This window comes from Lontra canadensis, unplaced genomic scaffold (genome assembly GCF_010015895.1).
Source record: "Lontra canadensis isolate GAN:19392208 unplaced genomic scaffold, GSC_riverotter_1.0 scaffold23, whole genome shotgun sequence".
In the NCBI taxonomy this organism is placed as follows: Eukaryota; Metazoa; Chordata; class Mammalia; order Carnivora; family Mustelidae; genus Lontra; species Lontra canadensis.
This window is the reverse complement of record NW_022631017.1, coordinates 21,605,675-21,628,784: the sequence shown is the minus strand read 5'-3', so window position 1 is coordinate 21,628,784 and position 23,110 is coordinate 21,605,675. Positions and strand designations below refer to the sequence as shown.

Here is a 23,110-nt window from a genome sequence, read left to right as displayed (position 1 = left end):
GCCATTATGTGTATGCCCTGGAATTTCTGAGCTAGTAATAAGTACTACTGTTTACTTAGTAATAAAATTTAACTTTACATCAAAACTTCCTAAGATGTCAAAAGGACTCATGAAGCATCTTCTAACATTTGCATTATATATCAGATTTCTGTTTTCTTCTGAAAAGTAGCTGACCTTTCTTTTCCATAACTAGCTATATTCTAAAAGTAGACTTAATACAAATGTACAACTCAAACTTTTATCATCTCTATAATACAGGCTCTAAAAAGCATGTAAGTCGAAGAATTAACTCCCAATTCTAACCTATCACAACAAGAGATAAAAGATACTTTCAAAGTAAGGACAGTTTTTATTTGCTATGGTAACATTCAATTCACATTTGAAAAACATATTAAAAATAACTTGTATATGCTTCAACACGATCCTACTGTTCTGAGTTAAATATATTAAGACAAACTCACATTACCATTTTTCAGAAACAAATTCTGGATTACCAAGTTAACCCAAGACTTCCTATTTTATCACAAATTCTATGTTTTATGTAAACTAAATTTGTGTCTACTAATGCTGTTTACAAATAAGCCTACCATTTAATTCATTAGTATCAGACCACTAGTGAAGACTGGCAATGAAAATCTAATATGTATGGTCTCTACTATCAGTTATATAAGAAATTCAAGTCTCACGAGCTTTAGGTTTATTTCCATACATACTTATTCCATGCAATTGCTTGTAGATTCTGTTTAAATATTCTCTGAAAAAAACAAACTTTCCTGAGTAGGTGACTAAGCTGAATGCAACCATTTCAAACCACCACCTGTTTACTGACTTGACCGCAAATGTCAAAATGTTTCCATCCTCTTTCCAGACTCAAACAACAGACAAATTATTTTTTGATAAACTCTAGTATTTATTAAATTATAAATTCTGTAATCAAAAAGAAAAATGCAGGTCAAGAGAAACCTCAAACTACAAGGACTAGACAGCAAAGCCTATGGGAAACGCCGTGAAGTATGTTACAGACAAGATTCTGAAACATGAGTTATGAGCTGTTTTCTTTACATTTCCATTTCAGTAACTTTACTATTTAATAGCTGTTATTCATCTATTTTAAAATCCCATATTCATATTTATTCTCACATTAATTAAGCTTCCTGTTCATACCAATACCAACATCTCATAGATGCCAAATTTGAGTAATGGTTTTATGTCAATCCATGCAGAAAAATAAGACACAACGCAAGAGTCAGATGAGGACTGCTAATGCACAGATAATACACATTGACCAAAAGAACTGAAGAAATTTAAAAAATATATAAAATAAACAGACCTCAAGAAAACTGGGTTATTACTAAACCGCTCTCAACTATTAACGCCAAGTTCCTTATATTAAATAAATTCCTCAACAGACATGTTAGACATTTTAATTACAAGTCTGTCCTCCCCATACCCTTTCCCACCCCAACTCCCAAAAATGCACTACCAGGGATGAGTATAATGTTATGTGGGCAGAAATTTACAGATAACCATTTTAACTTTGAGCATGGAGCGGAAGACTTTATTTAAACTTCAGTTACTGTGCACTGTCCATCAGGCCTTCTAGATCTGACACCAGCATTCACTGTTCCACCCCCTGCTACTGATAGATCAGTTCCTGATCGATCTGATCGATCAGATACTGTCTGGTTTGCATTAGGAACCAAAAGTCTCTGTTGGGTCAAGGAGTGTTGTGCAACAAGCGCAGATACATCCTCACTATCACTACTGGCATCTGATTCGGTTTCTTCAATGGAGGTGTCTGCTGCCGGTACCCTGCCTGAGGATGGCGATTCACGATCTTCTTCTCCTTCCCCCCTGTGACTCCTTTCAGCTATGCTGTCTCCGCTGAGCTGCAAATGAGCAAAAGAGTCTTCCAGAGAAGCGCTTGCATCAGGGGATGGTGTTGCAGGGCTTGTTAACTGACCATCTACTGATGTCAGGGGCCTTACAGAAGACACTAGAGGCTGAATGGAAGAAGCTCCACTCTGTGCTGATACGCTGTCCGCTCCGTCGGCAGAGCTCTCTCGCGCTAGGTTTACGGTATTAGCGTCACAGTCCAGCCTAAGTCCAGCTACTCCCTTCTTTGGTATATCTATTATATCCCGCTTAATCTTCCTGCGACGTCCATGTTCATTTCTCCTGTACTGAACCATATTTTCAAGATCAGCAACATACAGAAACCCAGCAATTAACATTTCAGTGCTCTTTTTACCTTTGGAAAAAGCGTCTTCCAGTTCTCTACTAGTGCGCTCATCATACTGCCACCACCCATTTCTTCCTTCGTAATACCATGCATATTCACCATTTCCTCTACTCGCGGCCTTGAGTTCTTCTGGTGACAGTAAGGTTGGCTTGTCAAGGAAATCTTCAGGGATTTCTTGTCGACAGAGGGCACATCGCTTTCCAAGCCATGAAGCTCCCTTTACACACAGATAGCAGAAAACATGCTTACAAGGCAGACTGACTGGGTGAACACATGTTTGCAGACAAATGGCACATTCAGGGACAGTTAGAGAAGGTGCAGTATTTGCACAGGACTCATTCGCTTTCCTGTTCGTAGAAAGCATGTTTATTGAGTGATCAATTTCACCACAGCCAGCCATCCTAAGAAAAGGAAAGAAAATACATGTACTATTAAAATTGTTTTTCAACTCTTCCAATATAATTCGACAATTCAGATTATTATTAAGCACCTATTATATACGTGTGCTACATAGTGGACAATGGGAAAACAAAAACAAAAGCCCACCTGCTTATGGAGAAGACTGACATTAACAAAATAAACACACACATGGATGTTAACAGTGCACTTCTGCTAAGTGCTAGGAATGAGAAGTACATGGTAGTGAGCCCTAGATCTAGATTTCTAATGGTTGATTTTAGGTTTCTTCCTGGATGTCTTGAGGGCAAAAAGGAAAACTGAACTCATTATCTGTTTCTTCCTTATTTACTCCGTAAAAGCTCCACCCTCCACTCCAGGACACCATTATCCACCTGCTTGTTCAAGCCAGAAATCCATCACTGAAACTGCCCTTCTACTCCTTGCAACCAAAACATCAGCAGGTCTTACCAATTTTATCCTAAGTATGTCCTGAATCCACCTACTATGCATTTCTACCCTTCCCTAGCCACCAAGTAAATACTGTTTATCAAATAACTGAAAATGTCTTTTAACTGGTCTAGCCTTACCTCTTGCTTAAAAAGTTGATTTTAGGATAAAGACTAGGATCTATAGGCCCTGCAATGGTCCTGCCACCCACCTCTCACACCAGCCTCATCTCTATCAGACTTCCCCTTGATCAGGCTTCCAACCACACTGGCCGCTCCCTTCAGTAGGTTTTCTCTATATGAACATTTCTTTACCTCCTGCCTTCCACATCCCCCATGGACTAACTACTACCCATCTTATCCCTCTTGAGGAAGTCTCCATGACTAGGTCTTACTACCATGTACTTCTCACTCCTAGCACTTATTAGAATTACAGTGTTACATTTATATGTATGTTTATTTTGTTAATTTAAGTCTTCCCCATAAGCAGGTGGGATTTGTAAAGGCAATACACAGATCACTTTGGCTCGTCTCTGTATTCCCATACAAGACCTGGCAGAGAGAGAACACTCAAATATTAGCTAAGAAAATGAATGTTTTTCAGTGGAGAATATAATACCATCATATAAAATAGATGTTTCGAGGGGTGCCTGAGTGGCTTGCTCCCCTCCCCCCGCCTGCCTCTCTGCCTACTTGTGAGCTCTATCAAATAAACTCTTTAAAAAAAAAAAAGATGTTTTGAGTTTTATTTTTTAAGATTTTTATGTATTTGTCAGAGAGAAAGCATGCATAAGCAGAGGGAGTGGCAGGTAGAGGGAGAAGCAGACTCCCCACTTAGCAAGGAGCCCCATGCAAGGCACAATCCCAGGACCCTGGGATCATGACCTGAGCTGAAGGCAGAGGCTTAACCGAACTACCCGAATGTCCCTTTTATTTTACTTTAAATATTAATTTAAACCACCTGGCTGACAAATTTTTTTTAAGAATTTACTTGTACATACCTTGGGAATGTATAAAAATTCTGTCAGTGCACTTCAAAATCAACCCAGAAGCAGCACACTGAAGACTATAATGATAAATTGCAGATGGCCAAGGGAGAAAGGTGATGTGAAATAAGGCAGCTATTACACAATGAAACCACTGCTAGATAAGAAATCTAAAAACCTGAGTCTCCCTCTTCCTTACTCTTCAGCACTGTTAAATCCAGTCTAAATTTCCTTACCTACAAATCTGAGTTTATAAAACTTAAGTGAGAACAACCAAAAAACACAAAAAACACAAACATCAAACAAAAATACTTTGTAATCACTAAAGCTTCACAAATGTTACAATCCTGTAAAAAGGGAGAAAATGACATGAACGTTGAAACTGCCCTAAAGCGAAAGGGAAAGGCACAAGATTTGTTAAACTGGATGACATTGGGCTTAAACACTCATATAAAATTTGTTAATTTCTGCCTTATTGAGTCATATGAACATTTATTTAAAAATTACCATAGTCCATATATGATGCCGAGGTTTTTTCCTTTTCCTTTCCTTTCTCTCTTTCTTTGACACAGAGAGAGAGACTGAGAAGGAACACAAGCAGGGGGAGTGGGATAAAGAGTAGCAGGCTTCCTGCTGAGCAGGGAGGATGATGTGGGGCTCGATCCCAGGACCCTGAGATCAGGACCTGAGCCAAATGCAGACATGTAACAACTGAGCCATCCAGGTGCCCCACAATGCTGAGTACTGAAGGATCTAAAGATACATGCCTACTTTGTTAAATAAGGAAACACACATGCAAGCAAAGCAGATAATCACAATATGGCCTAATTCCTGCAATAACATGTTGGGATGCTTATAAAAAGTAATAATGAGGGGGCGCCTTGGTGGCTCAGTTAGTTAAGCCTCTGCCTTTGGCTCAGGTCATGGTCTCAGGGTCCTGGGATTGAGCCCCGCATCAGGCTCTCTGCTCAGCGGGGAGCCTGCTCCCCCGCCCACCCTGCCCCCAGGCCTCTGCCTGCCTCTCTGCCTACTTGTGATCTCTCTATCTCTGTCAAGTAAGTAAATAAAATCTTTAAAAAAAAAAAAAAAAGTAATAATGAGAGAGAGGTTAGAAGATAGACATGGCTATAAAGTATGGGGTGCAGAGGTGTCTGGGGAGTGGAAGAATTTGAAGGCAGAAACACATACATGGCCCTGGGTCATATAAGCAATGGAACAGCAAGACATGAGGTTACAAAGGTAATCAGAAGCTAAATCATGAAAGTCTTTTTGTGCCCGGCTAAAGAAACATGTGATTTTATTTTTATCCCATAGTACTATGAAACCCAAATATTTTATAAATGTAATCTTTTTTTTTTTTTAAGATTTTATTTATTTATTCAACAGAGAGAGATCACAAGTAGGCAGAGAGCAAGGCAGAGAGAGAGGGGGAAGCAGGCTCCCCACTAAGCAGAGAGCCCGATGTGGGGATGGATCCCAGGACCCTGAGATCATGACCTGAGCCAAAGGGAGACACTTAACCCACTGAGCCACCCAGGTGCCCCAACCCAGATATTTTAAGAGGGCAGAAAATGATAGAGGAGTGCACCAGTGATATGTAAAAAGACTGAGGAATAGAGGTGAAGGTCTCACAGAGATTGGCAACCATTAATTAACTGCTGCTTAAAATGAATGACAGTCTCTCTGTACCACTGATTCTGCTGTTTTAAACAAGGAATAAGAATTTCTGCCCTTTTCCAAGATCAAGCATTCAAAATTGGCTAAAGTGGTTACAAAAGGTATAGTCAGTAAAAATATTTATGCTCATCAAAACTTGAGAAACAATCCTCTTAGGCTTTAAATCACAGCACATCCAGTCCAACAATCTATTCTCTTACTGCTTTCTCCTGTGTCCTTGGTTCTACAATACACAAGGTTCAAAATGATAGCAAGTTTTGGAAAAGATTTTATCCATCTAGAAAAGGAAGGGGTTCACAGTCTTAGTGGAAAGAACGGATCACTATGAAATACTTGATTTCCAAACCTTTTCTCAACCTTTAATTCCATTTCCAATCAACTCTTTTACCAGAAACTCTAGGTTACACAAATTAGTAAACTGTAACTTTTTCCCAACCTATGTAAGTTCTACCAGATATGAACTCCTACATGTGTTAGGCACTTAAAAGAGCTTCAAAGTATTTTGAAATAAACACTTGCCTTAAAAAATCTTGTCACTTAACAATCTAAGTTGTAAGTGAAAGCACTTGCTTCTCAACTGGTTAATCAATGCTTATTACCCCAGAAAGAACTGGCCATGCACAATACATTTTGTTAAGCTCCCTACAACTCCTATGTATTTCTTAAATACAAAATCTTAGTACTTCCCAAAATGACAAGAGTTAAATACCACATATTTCGATTTACATTTGGCAAAAGATTCAGAATACTTTTGTCTGTTCCAAGAAACTTTATACTGTGGTAACCGTCTATGTACATTACTTTCAATTCTGCCAAATATAAGCAGTACCTAATGTACCTGTAAGAGGTTTTGAAAAAAATCACACACTCACACTCTGCTTCTGGGTCTTCAGTTTTCTCACCAGTAAAGTTGGGATAATTCACATTCAACTCAAAATTATTATAAAGTGAATAAATTAAATGAAAGCATAAACCTGCATATGAAAGCATCTTTTAATTCATCAGGTCCTACTGCTTCATTTAAGCCTCATTATAACTTTAAACATTTTGGGAACAGGAAGAACTAAAATTAGATACAGAATGGGAGCACAAGTATTCTTACATCCCTTTCAATTTAGGTTAAATAAATCAACTGTTAATGAAATTCTTTTTTTTTTTTTTTAAGATTTTATTTATTTGAGAGAGAGCGCAGGAGGGGAGGGAGAAGCAGACTCCCTGTGGAACAGGGAGCCTGATGCAGGGCTCAATCCCAGGACCCCAGGATCATGACCTGAGCCCAAGGCAGATGATTAACTGACTGAGCCATTCAGGGCCTGTACCCCTCTCCCCCCGCTTTTTTTTTTAATTTTATTTATTTGAGGGAGACTATCGTTTGAAATACTTTACACCTAACCCTCAGATTACCCTATAAAATGGGTCCACTATTTTCCTTATTTTACAGATAAGGAAACTGAGATATAGAAAGCTCAGGTGATATGCCCAAAGGCTCCATTCATCAATGACTGAGCCAACTCCAAATCTATGTTTCAAACCCAAATGGACTAACTTCAGTCTTCACTCTTAGCTACTAATGAATGCCTCCATAATTATGGCCATGATAAAATATACTATCCAAGAGGAAATGCTGCGAAGACCTTGTACATTATGTTATCTTAATAAACTTAAACATTTTCTCTAAATACCAATGGTTTTAAAAATTTTATTTATTATGTATTTATTTTTAAAAATTTTATTTGTCTGAGAGAGTGAGAGAATGTGAGCGCGTAAGTGAGCACAAGCAGGGGGAGTAGCAGGCTGAGAAGCAGGCTCCCCGTGAGCAAGAAGCCCGATGCAGGGCTCAATCTCAGGACCCTGGGATTAAGACTTGAGCTGAAGGTGGACGCTTAACCAACTGAGCCACCCAGATGCTCCAGTTCTTAAACATTTCTAGATCACAGCATTATTAAGAAAAATCTGATGAAATGTTACATATAATTTCAAAGGATTCAGGATCTCTATGAAGCTGGTCTACATATGGACTCCTAAGTAGGCAAAAGGAATTCACTGAAAGGTTTTATGTAAGGAAGTGATAGGCTTAGTTGTTTTATTAAAATCATTTGGACAGCTTTTTGGAGGAAGACTTAGTGGCATGGGGCAAGAAAGAAACTAGGATTTATAGTAATTCAGATATAAGATAATGGGAGGGAGGATGCAGATGTAAGGTTCCAACAAATGAATACAAGAAATACTTAGGAAATGAAAGTATTTGCTTTCTGATCATTGGTGGCATACCCATCAAGATTCAGAATCTGAGAAGAGAGTACTGTTTCAGACATAATGACTTTGAGATACTTATAAGATCTCTGGATGAAGATAGGTAGTTGACAGCTCAATTTACTGGACTGGTACTCTGAAGAAATCTAAACTGAAAAAAAGTCTGATGAGTCACCAATACATGGTTCTTAAGAGACATGAAAATGAGTGAATGCCCAAATTAAACCTACAGAGAGAGCAGACAAAAGGCCCAACCACAGAACCTTGGATTATTTCAGTGTTTACTAATGAGGCAAAATAGCTTACAAAAGATATTAAGAAATGGTCAGAGAGAGATGGGGAATAAAGAGACACCACCACCAAAAAAGCTACAACGGAGACATTTGAAAAAAAAGACGGGTCAAGCAAGGAGGAAACTTAATAAAAGTTAACTATTAAACTCATGAAAATTTCCACTTTTATAGTGAAATGTATGGTGTAAAAGTTGTAAGCAACACACATAGCTATTTTGATTTCCCAGAGACTATCAAGCCTCCGATCAATAACTCTTCACTCAGTCAAGACAACTTCCTTTCCCTATTCCCCCAAAGACTATTACACAACTTCCCCAACTTCTTAGTTTAGAGATATCCTGGACTCCTCCATCATTCTAAAATTAGGTAAGGGTGAATCCCTGAAATTTATCTTTATCCTTACTCTACCTTATCATCACTCCTCTTGGCTCAAGACAGAGTACTGCTAGTTGTTTTGAAAAGCTAACCCCTCAATTTCTGGTGTTAGTACCATCCCAATTCCCTCAAGATTTTGGCTAATATTCTCTACCCCTAATTTCAATATCAACTACCATGCTTAGTCTAATGATCTCTTTCTGTCTCAATATACTTGATCCCACTGCACTGAATGATATGACCACCAACTCTTTTTCTAAAACTTTATACTGTGCATTTCCATGATGGTACTTTCTCTCAATTTTCCTATTTTATTGTTTTCTCTTTTCTCTAGTTGCCCTTAAGTACCAGTATTCTTCACAAAGGTGCTGTCTGTGGTCCTATTTTCATACTATATTCTGTGTCTACACAATCTATTGAATATTTCAACTTAATACATATACTACCATGACTCCAAAAATCTAATATCGAGAACATGCCAACTGTATTTCCAATCTGTATTCAAAGAATTTACCTCAGTATTCTCCAAGAACTTAAAATAAAACAGGACTAAAATCAAAATTTCTGCTCTCCTAAACATTCGTTCTCTTTCCTGTTTTTGATCTTGCCTAAAACTCAGAGCCATTCTGGATGCTCCCTTATTCCTTAGCCACTTCTCTTTTCCATGACAGAAACCTTTAGAATGTGTGCCCTTCATTCCCAAAGCCTATAATCCCAATTCTGGCTTCTTGGACACACTCTTGTACTAACCTCCCAAGTGGACTCCCTGACTTCGGTTCTTTCTCCTCTTCATCCCTTTTTCTCAGTTTAATCATGTCTAATTAGTCTTCTTTCCAATCTTCAATAGTTTTCTACTGCCTACATTATCTAATCCAAATTCCTAAGCACTGGCTTCTGAGTACATTGACATAAACCTTTAGAGTAACGCAGACTTAGCTAGAATCCTGGCTCCATCATTTATTTTTAATACATGGACCTAGGAGAGCATTTCCCAAACCTCTCCAAAAGAAAGAATTAGCTGGTGTGCTCTACCCTGGAAATTAGCACATATCTGCATTACAGTCTAAAAATCTGTGTTTTTAACAAGTTTTTAACAGAGAAATTTGGAAAACACTGACCTAGGGCAAATGATTTCATCTTTCTACTTCTGTTTCTTCACCAATAAATGAGCTATTACCATTTTTCACAGTAATTAAATTCAATAATCCAAATAAAATACCCAGTGAGCTCCTAGCAATATAGTAGGTACTAAATACTCACTCCCTTTACCAACTCTGACATCTCTTCCACCCTACCGCACTTTGCCACATGGGATTGCTCCCTGACTCCCCTAGGATACCCTGATATTTAGGCAGCTGTGCCCCTCCCTCATTCCCTTGGCTTGAAAAATATTTCCTAATTTTCTCAGCTTGTTAAAATTCTGTTTATTCTTCAAGATCAAGCTAAAAGTTCTTCTCACTCTGGACCATCAGATGGACTAAATCCTCTCAGTTCCAAAGGCATCTTATTATTACCTCAATATGGCATTTCTTCCACTGTTTAATTAGTATTTATGGTTCACTTCCTAGACCATAGTCTAGCTCCTTGATGACCAGCACCTATAATATTTAACCTACAGGATTTAAACACACACACACACACACAAACACACACATGGGCAGATAACATATGAATAAGATTAAATAAAAGACATATTTGCCCCAATTTTATTTATTTATTTTTTAAAGATTATTTATTTATTTGACAGAGAGAGATCACAAGTAGGCAGAGAGGCAGGCAGAGAGAGAAAGAGGGAAGCAGGCTCCCTGCTAAGCAGAGAGCCCGATGCAGGACTCAATCCCAGAACCCTAAGATCATGACCTGAGCCGAAGGCAGCGGCTTAACCCACTGAGCCACCCAGGCACCCTATTTGCCCCAATTTTAAAGAAAAATGCTTATAGGTTTCACTTTTCTTTTATCAGATTCTCAACACTAAGAATGATATTGCCATACTTTTAATAGATAATTAAAGCATCATATTGAAGTAGATAGCAATAGTTACATGTCAAACTGAGAGAACATGTGAAATAATACCTACAGGTTGGATAATGTTCATACTAACTTGGAAGATAGAAATATGTTCATCATGTAAAAAGTGTTCATACTAACTTAGAAGATAGAAATATGTTCATCATGTAAAAATATACATCAAGAATAGAATGACATTCAAAATGGGCAAAATCATGGTAATGTAATATTTTGAAGCATATTTCACAAAAACTAAACAATAGGAAAACACAACTGGTAAAACTGGGGGCTAGAGTGAACTCAATATTAATTAAAATGCAGTCATACATTAAATTTTTTAAAAATCAACTAATCAGGGCGCTTAGGTGGTACAGCTGGTTAAATGTCTGACTCGTGGTTTCAATTGAGGTCGTGATCTCAGGGTTGTGAGATCAAGCCCGTGTCGAGCTCTGCACTCAGCAGAGTCTGCTTAAGACTCTCTTTCTTTGTCCCTCTCTCCCCCACACTCTCTATATCTTTATTTTAAAAAATCAATTTAAAGAACACTTCAATTTAGTTAAACAAGCTTTTAATAACTAGTGTTTTTAAGTCCCGTTAAGTCCCTTATATTTATAGAATGTGATACTGTCTGCCTAGGTTGGTTTTTAAGTAAATTAGTATGAAAAGAGAAAGTAGAACCTAGAAGATCTAAAAATTCCCAGGTTTTTAGCCTTCTATGAGAAAATTCTTTTGTCTTGTTTCATTGACTTTTATAGAAATTTCTCCTGATAAGATTTCTGGATATCTACATTAACAATAATTTAACGTGAATAAAATTACTAACTCAATAAAACATCTAAAACAATACAAAATGCACATTTTGTATAATTAGAACTAAATATAACATATACTTGGCTAATTGCATTTTATCAGTTCATTTAATTTACTGCATCTTTGGGACAAACCATGATGCCATACTTACATTTCTATTACAAATCCCACAGCTGTCTGTCACAAAAATAAACAATCATCTTCACAGGCAGTCAAACAGTGTGAGGTATTTTGTCTTCCATTGCTGGTTCATGCTGTGCTGCAAAAGAAATTATTTCATCAACTTCTACACAGATTAAGATCAGTAAAATTAGTCAATTATGTACGATCCCTTAACAAAATTCAGTGGCAAATTTTATCTTAAAAATGAGAAAATTTCAAGACAAGGATACCTACTTTCACCACTGCTATTCAACACAGTACTGGAAGTGCCATTCATTTCTTACAGGCTACTCAAAACAGAAACTGCCCATTGCAAAAGAATGAAGTTGAACCCCTACTTCACACCACATACAAAAACTAACTCAAGACAGACCAACTACCTAAAAAGAGGTAAAACCATACAACCCTTAGAAGAAAACAGAGGGGTTTATCTTTAGGAAGTTGGGTTTTGCAATGGATTCCTAGATATGAATGATACCAAAAGCATGGGTAATAAAAGAAAAAGCAAATTGTGGACTTCATCAAAACTAAAACTTCTGGGCATTAAAGGACATTGCCAAGCAAGTTAAGTCAACCTACAGAATGGGAGAGAATCTTTACAAATCATGTACTGGTAAGGATTTCATATCCACAATACATTAAAGAATGCCTACAACTCAACAACAAAAGGACAAAAAATTTTTTTTGAATGGACAAAAGATTTGAGTAGATACTTCTTCAAAGAAGATGCAGAAACCACCAATAAATACATGAAAAGATGCTCAACATTATTAGTTATCAGGGGAAATGTAAATCAAAACCACAAGAACTGCTGCTTCACATCTATTAGGATGGCTATAATTTAAAAAAAAAAAAAAGGAAAACAGTAAGCATTGGCAAGAATGTGGAAAACTGGAACCCTTGTACACTACTGATGGGAATGAAAACTAGTCCAGCCACTGTGAAGTTTGGTGGTTCCTCAAAAAAATTGAACAGAATTACCATACAATCCAGCAATTCCACTCCCAGGTATATACCCAAAAGAATTGAAAACAGGGACGGAAACAGATACTTGTACACCAATGCTCTCTGCAGAATTATTCACAAAAGTCAAAAGGTGGACACAACCCAAGCACCCATCAGCAGAAGAATAAACAAAATGTGGTATACAAATACAATGGAGTATTATTCACCCATAGAAAGAAAGGAAATTCTGATACATATTATAACATGGATGCATGGATGCACCTTCAAAGTATTTTGCTAAGTGAAATAAGCCAGATACAAAAGGACAAATATTAGGATTCCACTTAAATGAAGTATTGAAAATAGGCATATTCAGGGGCACCTGGGTGGCTTAGTGGGTTAAGCCTCTGCCTTCGGCTCAGGTCATGATCTCAGGGTCCTGGGACTGAGCCCCTCATCGGGCTCTCTGCTCAGCAGGGAGCCTGGTTCTCCCCTCTCTCTGCCTACTTGTGATCTCTGTCAAATAAATAAATAAAAATCTTAAAAAAAAAAAAAAAGAAAAGAAAAGAAAATAGGTATATTCAGAGACAGAAAGTAGGTAAGTTACCAGGGGCAAGGGAGAGGAGCAAACAGGGTTACTGCTTAATGGATACAGAATTTCTGGTTAAAATGAAGTCGTTGTGGAAATGTAAAGCAGCAATGGTTGCACAACATTGTAAATGTAATTAAGGACAATGAGTTGTACATTTAAAATGGCAAAGATGGTGAATTTTATGTTATTTATATTTTATCACAATAAAAATGTTTTTAAAGTCAAATAGGTTCTATATGGACAAATTAGCCCACATGCAATATATTCCATAGCCACTGCCTTTCTACAAGAAAGTAGTGTGTGAAAAGACAAGGCCATCACATTAACTAGAACCTCCTGCTATGTATATGCATATCCAAGTTTACAATCGTTAAGTCAAACTTCTCCCAAGATGGCTCTTATTCAGGGAATCCAGAAGCACCAACCAAAACATTTCAGCCATTAATACTTCTTTTAGTATTCTCTCCTGCCACTTCACAATGCCCAGTGCTGGAGGCACATCACAACACAGAACTCAGAATCAAGCAAACATAAGGACTAAAAAGACTGTAAGCCTCACAGTACGAGCAAGAGGGAAGAGTCAAATTCTTCCAGTTCCATGTGCCTCTCACAATATAGGGGTTTTAGTGTTTAAAGATAAATCATTTATCTTTTATAGAAATTTTTCCCGGTGAGATTTAGTATGAGCCAGCTTATCCTACTTAATGTTTAACAGAACAATCATCTGTTTTAGAACCAGAGGATTTTCAAAAGTAACTGACTCAAAAAAAGTTTCTAAATAACCTTCTCGTTATACAGACTTTGGAAACTTAGTCCACACATTATATGGACTCCATTGTCCTGACACCCCTACTCCCCACCACAAACCCTTTCACTTTACCCTTTAGGTGCCTACAACTTCCATGGCACCACAGGAGACGCCATTCATTTCTCTCCTACAGGCTACTCAAAACAGAAACTGCCCATTTTTACACACAGGACAGGAGGAAACATTCTACTATTCTATCATTATTACTCTTAACAAGAACAGTATTTCTTTGAAGGCTCACCACTGACTATGTAATTACCTACAGCTCTTCTAGCTTAACCTTTAAGGCAGTGACTTAATTTTCACTATTCATCATCCTCTCCATCCTAACTTCTGACACATTACTGTGAGCCAGTTTAAATATGACCCATTCCAACTCCTAACTAAGAGGTTCTTAATCTTGCCCCACTGAGGCTGCTTATTAGAGATATAAGTTCTCGGGCCCTAACCCGGGACACTCTAGGCCAGTAGACACAGATGGCGTTTAAGCCAGCAATCTCACCTTAAGTGAAAGTGATGCAGGTAATCCATCGAATCCACTTTGAGAAAAACTGTACTCCGTTTTCAATTCCTATTATCCTAAATTCAGTGAATTTCACCTCCCTGTCCATCCAGCAAAAAAATATGATGATACATGCGGAACTATAAGCCACCTACAGTGCTACCTCTCTAAAATTGTAATCTTCGTCTTAGATTACAAACTCTGGTCCCTCCAGCTAACTTACTCATTCCCACAACTCTTTAATTTCACAAGGACCTCTAGTTTCTTGACAGCCTTCTTTTCTTAGGCAGTTGACAGTCTCATTTCTTTTCCTGCCCAATCTGGAACCCAACCATTTTAACTTCTTTCTTAATAGAATACTTGTCTTTCACATCTGTCTCTCATCTAAACATTCTCCACAAACCCCCATGTCTGCACACATCTTACAAAGTGACATCTCAGCTTCCATGCTTTAATCAAGGAATGCAGATAAAGAAAAACAGAAAATCCTTTTCTCATCTCTCATCTCATTTCTCATCTCTCCAACCAAATTCTGCCAACTTTTATCCTTAACACATTTGGAATCTATCCTCTACTCTCTTGCCATTGCTAGTGTCCTAGTTTAGACATGTATTACCTCTCACCTGAACTACTGTTCTATCGTGCTTCAGTAACACCCCTCAAATTTAAACCTCTGAGAGATATGCTAAAAAGGCACAATGGGCCTCCCATATGTGAAGCCCATTTTGGTTCTTCAATCTATACAATAAAGGCAAAGCTCCCAAGGACAGCTTTCAAAGGCTAAATCTCTCTCTAGTCTTACTTATCTCCTACCACCACTCTTACGGATTCATAACCTAGTTATACCAAATTACTCATACTTCCCTAAACCTCCCTTTTGTAGTTTTGTACTTCCTCCTCCTAATATAATGTAGCGCTTTTACAGCTTATGAATTTTACTATACTACCACTTTCTCGGACTATCTCCCAAAATTCGTTCCCTCTACTATATTTTGTACATTCTCCTATTACTGTATGGGGATAACCCATACACTGAAATTATTTGTTTGCTTTTGACTGTTCTATTAAGCCATCAACCTCCTGAAGATAAAGACTGTCTTTTATCTCTAAATGGTCAGTAAACTAACAATCAGGTTTTGTTGACTTGAAGTGTTATTTCTTGGATGAAGGAATAACTTCTTAAAGTAACTGTTGAGAAAAATAAAATACTGAAATAAATTTATTCACATAACATCATTTGAGTTCTGTGAACAAGGCACCCAGCCACTAAAGATATAAAGATAATCAAGTTCTAATCATTTCTTTAAAGAGCTTAAAATATACAAGAGGGAAGTTAATACACTTACAAATGTAAGATTCAAGCCATCTTTCTATCTTTTGACAAGCACATCATTCACCTACAGCTTTGTTCACTGGCAATGAATTCTCCAGAATGCGGATAAAAAACCAAGGATAAAAAACCAAGAATAAAACCAGTTTTAGTAAATCTTGCAAGCTACAGCAACTTTTCCAATTCCTGTAACCCATGGATAATTTTCAAAGTGGACCCTAAATGGATAACGGTTAGGGGGAGGAAAATAAACTAAAATCTATGTAGTATTCTAGATCCTAGCTATACAAACTGTGTCCCCAACAACTATATCAGCATTTACCTGGGAGTCCCTTACAAATGAAAAATCTGGAGCCCCATTCCATAGCAACAGAATCAGATCTCCAGGTGGTTCATATGCATACTAGAAAGTTCATGAAGCTCTCGATAACCTTAAAACAACCCTGTATATATGACTATACCCATTTTATAAATGAGGAAACCCAAACCCATAAGGATTTAACCCCAAATCACAAAGCTATCAATATAGGGAGATGGGAAGTGTTTCTTTAAAAGTGTTTTAAAAACACTTTTAAAGTGTTTCCTTAAAAAAGAAATCTTTTCTTCAGAGTACTCTATCTCAGAGAAGTCCAGAACAGCATCACCAAACAGAAATATGATGCAAGCCACATTTATAATTTGAAATTTTCTATTAGCCACATTAAGAACAATAAAACAGGTAAAATTAATTTACATACTTTAACCCCAAATATTTAAAACATTACCACTTCCAAATGTATTTCATATAAATTATTAATGTGGTATTTTATATTTTTGTGTATATACTCTTTGAAATTTGGTATTTATTTTATACCTACAGCACTAACTCAGTTCAGACTAGCCACTTACCAAGTGCTCAACAGCTCTATGTGGCTAGTGGCTACCATATTGGGCAATGCCAGTTTAGAATGTCTTGCATATTAACAATCTTTTGACATACTAAACTGGCAATTTATTACCAGAATTGTTGAATTAAGAAAATGAACTCCATGTTACTTTCTTCACACCTTTGCTGACCAGATAAAAAAGAAAACTGCATTTTGTGTTGTAATCAAAATTGATTGGTTTCAGTGATACCAATTCTCCCAAGCTAATCCATCCACTATAACCTCTGAGAATTATAATGCCAAGTGGACATAAGACAGGGCATAGCATGTAAATATTCAGAATGGTCATATGTAGTAGTCCTTAGAAAATTTCTAATTTGTAACCGAAGATTTTTTTTAAATGAGGGGAGAGGGAGGATTTTCCTTTCATCCAAAGATGTAAGATAAAATAGTGAATTCTAACTATAAGTCAGAATTAATTTGGTAAACATAAATAATTCAAACATACATAATTCTTGCTTCAATGAATGATTTACAAATTATACACCAAACTCAATATAATTTATGAATTACTATAGTAAAATTTACCACACTATTTTGATATGCAAATACCAACTTTCTTTAGGTGAAAATTTCTACAGAAAAGGACTATTAGAAAGGTAATATAAGAAGAGAAAAGATTTGGGGCACCTCGGTGGCTCAGTGGGTTAAAGCCTCTGCCTTAGGGTCAGGTCATGATCCCAAGTGTCCTGGGATGGAGCAACGCATCCCGCTCTCTGCTCAGCGGGAAGCCTGCTTCCCCTCCTCTCTCTCTGCCTATTGTGATCTCTGTCAAATAAATAAAAAAATCTTTAAAAAAAAAAAGAAAAAAAGAAAAGATTTGAAACTACATTACATATTTCTGCCCCTTAACAATTCTAGGGGAAAGGGGCGCCTGGGTGGCTCAGTGGGTTAAGACCTCTGCCATCAGCTCAGGTCATGATCCCAGGGTCCTGGGATGAGCCTCACATCGGGCTTTCTGCTCAGCAGGGAGCCTGCTTCTCCCTCTCTCTCTGCCTGCCTCTCTGCCTACTTGTGATCTCTGTCTGTCAAATAAATAAATAAAATCTTTAAAAAAAAAAAATTCTAGGGGAAAAAGATGACAGACTAAATTTCAAAATATCTAAGAGTTTAGAGATTGTCCGTGAATTTAAGTCATTTACCCACTCAACCAATTAGTAAATAAGTATAACTGAAAATGAAATAATACCATACTATTTATAATCTGTGACCACTCAACAAATTCACACTTCTATTATCTGAATATAAGGTTATCTTCTCTGAAAATATCTAGGACTAATTACAATTCCACTTTTCAAGTCAGTCACAAAATAAAAAAACCACCATTTTTCTCCACATAACAGATTCAAATAAATGATTATCTTTTCAAAAGAACTTATCAAAGAAAAAGGAAAGTATATAATAGCTAAAATATCAAATTATAAGGGGCGCCTGGGTGGCTCAGTGGGTTAAAGCCTCTGCCTTCAGCGTCCTGGGATCAAGTCCCACGTCGGGCTCTCTGCTCAGTGGAGAGCCTGCTTCCCCGTCTCTCTCTCTGCCTGCCCCTGCCTACTTGTAATCTCTGTCAAATAAATAAATAAATAAAAATCTTAAAAAATATATCAAATTATAAAGATTTGAAGACTTCCTTTATTTTCCAATTACTGACAGCTGTTTAATAAAAGTTTTTACTCTTTAATTCAAAATACACAAAACAGAAAATGTTCTATATAAAAGCTAGCAGTGACAGAAAAGAAAAATATTTCAATGAAACTTCCAAATTGTAGAATAGAAACTCAAAAAAAAAAAAAAAAAAGGAAAAACCAAAGACCAGTGAACGAAAAAACAGAGAGAAGGGATATAATTTAGCAGATACATCTTAGTATTTCTTAAGAGTCTCAAATTGAGAGAAATACCTAAATGCCCTAATGTTTCCATTTTTAGCTTTCCCTCTCATCCCCTGCTAAAACTCAGCTTACAGAAAACACAGGTCATACTGGGAAACAGAAGTCTTTAGTCAAAAATCATTTCAACTAAATGGGGGCCAATACTTGATATGATTTTATTTTATCCATGTGGAAAAGCCTCTGAGTGATATGTTCAGAAGGCAAAATGGGCTTCCCATATGTGAAGCCCCATATTGGTTCTCCAGCCTTTACAATAAAGGCAAAGCGCCTAAGGACAGCATTCAAAGGCTTTTGACCTCAAACCTAAATCTCTCTCTAGTCTTACTTATCTCCTACCACCACTCTCACAGATTCATAGTCTATTTATACCAAATTATTCATACTTCTCGAAACCTCCCTTTTGTAGTTCTGTACTTCCTCCTCCTAGTATAATCCAGCTTTTATAACTTATGAATGCTACTATACTACCACTTTCTCTGACTACCTCCCCAAAATTGTTCCCTCCACTATATTTTGCACATTCTTCTATTACTGTATGGGGATAACCCATACACTGAAATTATTCAAGCCCAAAATGAAGCTTGAACTCAGGACCCTAAAATTAAGACCTGAGTTGGGATCAGGGGTAGGACACTTAACCAAGTGAGCTGCCCAGGAGCCCCAACACTACACTATCTTAAAGAATTACTTCCTTTACTGTTTACTACTCCCCTTATAAAACATTACTGTATGGCAATCTATAACCTTCACACTCCTCATATTCAAGCATTAAACCTTTACATCTCCCCACCAACTGTGGCCTCTGCATTTTATTTTAAGCAAAACATGAAATGTGAATGTGAACAAATACTGTCTTTTAATCTCATCAAACATGGGGCACCAGGGTGGCTCAGTGGGTTAAAGCTTCTGCCTTCCGCTCAGATCATGATCCCAGGGTCCTGGAATCCAGCCCGGCATTGGCTCTCTGCTCAGTGGGGAGCCTGCTTCCTCCTCTTTCTCTCTGCCTGCCTCTCTGCCTACTTGTGATCTGTCAAATAAATAAATAAAAATCTTTAAAAAAAATAATAATCTCATCAAACAGACGTTTCAAAGCCTGTAGCCATTTTGTAAATGAGAAAGGCTCTGTTGCTAATTATATGTGTGACCCTGGTCAAGTCCTAACTCCCTGGTATTTAACCCTTCTCTCTTTTTTCTGTAATTCTAAATGCTTTAACATAAATTTAATAGGTTTTATTTTAATTAATCCAAAAGGTAGTAAGCCATAAACACTAAATATTCCATAAATAGGCACAGGTGGCTGTAGAAGAATGTTAATAAAATGGTTTCCATATCCACAAAGATTATTCCTTGTCCAACCTGTTGTTTCACAAATTCATGTTCCTTAGGCACAATCAAGAACAAGGGAGGGGAATGTAAAAAAAAGGTAGCACCCTCTGTTACCGACACTGGGGGGAAAAAAAAAAATTCAACTACTCAGCTGACAGTACGTCAGGCATTTCATGCCAGTAAATGGCTAATACATAAAATAAACAGACTAATATTGTGAAAAGAAAAGACTAAATACTAACTTTTCCTTCCATATTAAGTTAAAAAATCATTTCTGGATCCATTAAAAAAAAAAAAAAATCTGTCCTAGTCTTCTAACAATTCAAATCAGTGGAAACTGAAACAAAATACTTTACCAGTTGACACGTGACTCCTAAAAGAAAAACGCCATTTCCTTTTTCATCCTGATGTCTGATGACTAGCTGTTTGGAAAAATAGTTTCCCTGATGATTTTAATTCTACCAAGTTTTTAACATGCAGTGAATAATAAAAACTTTCAAATGTTTACCATTATTTTAATTTTGCCTACAACTTACATTGGCCCATTTGAAAAATAAATTCTAAATCAAAGAGCGGGTTTAACAAAATGTTTCAATTTAAGATACACAAGGCTAAAACAAACACACCCAAAAATCTATTTCTAGTGTAGCACTCACTTTTCTGGTTTTCTCTTTAAATTTGCTTGACCTATTTTCATGTGTTTTTGGAGCACTCAGACACTCAAGACAAACAGTATTTGCTGGTCATGAAAACAGCAGAGCCAACATCATAAATCCTATTATTTCTGTGGGTAATTTCCTCATGGGTCCTATATTCCACGTCTTTTTCAGAGTCTAAACAAAGATTCATTTGCTAAAAAGACAAAAAGTCTTAAGTCCTCCAATTTCTGTAATTATACACTGTTTTCAGTGCCAATGTTATACTTTCTCATCCTATTTAAAAAGTACACACACTGGAGGGGAGGGAGTGTGCCCAGGCGCCTGAAATGTCAAGCTATAAAGACAATGCTTTTTCTACCATTTCTTGGCTTTATTCTTCCCTTAATTCCACACTGTTCCAATATTACAAAAATATTACTTAAAATTTAAGTACTTTTCGAAATTTGATAAGTGTGACTAAACTGGCACTTAGGATAGAAAAATAAAAACATACACGAAAATGATTAACAAGAGAAAGCTCCAGTTGCCAAAATGTGTGTGTAAACGCAAAACAGTTTTACAGCCTTCTCTAGATCCCTACGGAAAATAAAACAGCGACAACAATGGAAGACCCGTACTCTTTTAGACGGGATGGGGGGGGTAGGTAGAGAGAGAATTCGTACTCAGCAACCAGAACAAAGCAACAGCCTCCGCTTTTAAGATGCACTGAGTGGGGGGCTCAATTGGCAAAGAGATCTCTTAATTGTACCGAAGATTTACTACTCATCAAAACAACGAGAATACGCAGCGCTGGGCTTTATCAGGGAAAGGTGGAGGGACTGCTCTTCCTACTAGGCAAGACCCAGACACTGAGCAGGAGGAGGAGGGAGAGAGGGAAGAGAAGGAAGTAGCCAAAGACACTCCGGAAAAAGGCAAAATACAGGGAACTGTACGCCCCGGCTGCGATCTGACCCAAGTCCCGGGGAGAGGCCTCCACACGGGAGACAGGGCGCAGGATACCCTTCAAACCATAGCCGCCCTTAAATCTTGAGCACGGAAGGTCCCCCAGTAGAGGCCTGACACCACCACCAAGGGAAGAGGAGAGGAACCGGGTTGCCACCAAAGGCAGAGACGAGGACCCCGGCGGAAGAGGCTGCGCAGTAATGGCCGCTGCTCCTCCTCTCGCACCCCGACCGTGACCAGCTCCGGGCCGTCGCCCAGGGCAGGGGCTGCGGCGGCGGCGGACAACGCAGCGCCCGTCACAGTCTTCTCGCCTGCGACAGCAACCAAGGTGGGGGCGGCGGAAAGAGCTGAACTGCCCCATCACGCCTGGGCGCCGAGAGCCGCGGCCGCGCCGGCCCAAGGGCGTCCACCTACGTACCGGCCCCTGACCTCGCCACCGCCCCTCTCAGGCCCGGAGTGTAGGGCCGACCCGGAGCGCGTCGCTCCTGGAGGTGACACCGCGAGCCATCACGCCTTTCCCTGGGCTAGGACGTCAGAGTGGCTGACTTTGACCCTTCCCCGCAAGAACCTCACCCTAACTCCAACCTCTCTAGCCGCAGCCGCGGCCGTCTCGCAGTCTTTCCTCCTCGGCCTCGGAGCCCGCAGCGGCCGGGAACGCGCGCGACGGTCACGTGACGGCCCGTCGCGTCGCGAGGGGGGCGGGGCCACGCGGGGCGGAAGTAGAGCCTCGTACCGGGGTGCTCGCGGTATCCCTTCCGCGCGGTGTTTCTCCGCGACCCAACACTGAAGCGAGGGGTTGGGTTATCTACTTGTTACTATCTTTGGAGACCTGGAGTTTCTGCCTGGATCGTTCTAACGGCTTTGTATTGTGCTTTATTTGTAATTAGGTGCCGGAGATCGAAAGAATGCGGTCCACCAGTGAGATGTGGGGCAAAGCAAGGAAGACGCGTGTAGAACCAGCAGGTGGTACTGCTCAGAAACCCGCGCTCCCAAGAGAAGCCTTCGGGCGCCTAGCTGGATTTGGGGGTACAGAGTCCTTGGCAGAGTACTGCTTGTTCTCGTAACAGCCACAACGAAGGGGTTCTTTGAGAGTTGTAGTTAGTTCACCGTCTGAAGGGTTGAGCAATTTTATCGGAAAAAAAAATAGATCTTAATTTCCTTTTGGACCCATTTTTCTTAGACTAGAGAGAGCATAGGTAGCTGGAGGAAGAGATTAGTCGGAAGAATCTAAAATTGAAGGAATGGCTTCTCTTGTTGCGTTCATGTGGTTTTAACTGTCAAAACCGTGGTGGTATCCTCCATTACATTTTAGCATGTACATTGTCTTTCTCGGAACTGATTATATTTTCTCAATTTATAGTAAAAAGGTGGAATAGCATGCGTTTTGTCTTTAAAAGAGTATATATTCCAACATTCCATGGCAGTATCTTACTTGCAGTGCTGCTGCATTTTTGAGACGTCATTAAGTTTGGAAATTTCTAGTTGACTATATATGTAGACATGTTTACGTACTCTTTTTTTCTGAAATCAATATATTTCAAGGT

At 38.4% G+C, this 23,110-nt stretch overlaps 1 protein-coding gene across 7 annotated transcripts; it reads right to left on the bottom strand.

Moving 5' to 3' along the window:
- Positions 1 to 886: 886 nt before the first annotated feature.
- RNF146 (ring finger protein 146) lies at positions 887 to 22,252 on the bottom strand. 7 transcript variants are annotated; one of them, XM_032862485.1, is made up of 4 exons: positions 21,985 to 22,133; positions 20,322 to 20,387; positions 11,640 to 11,747; positions 887 to 2,643 (listed from the first exon to the last, which is right to left on the bottom strand). In XM_032862485.1, coding segments are annotated over exons 3-4 (1,083 nt in total). In that variant the 5' UTR covers positions 11,642 to 11,747; positions 20,322 to 20,387; positions 21,985 to 22,133; the 3' UTR covers positions 887 to 1,562. The 7 variants fall into 7 exon arrangements, with proteins under 7 accessions (XP_032718376.1, XP_032718375.1, XP_032718374.1 ...); XM_032862484.1 differs by lacking the exons at positions 20,322 to 20,387; positions 21,985 to 22,133 and adding an exon at positions 22,140 to 22,252; XM_032862483.1 differs by lacking the exons at positions 20,322 to 20,387; positions 21,985 to 22,133 and adding an exon at positions 22,152 to 22,236.
- Positions 22,253 to 23,110: the final 858 nt, after the last annotated feature.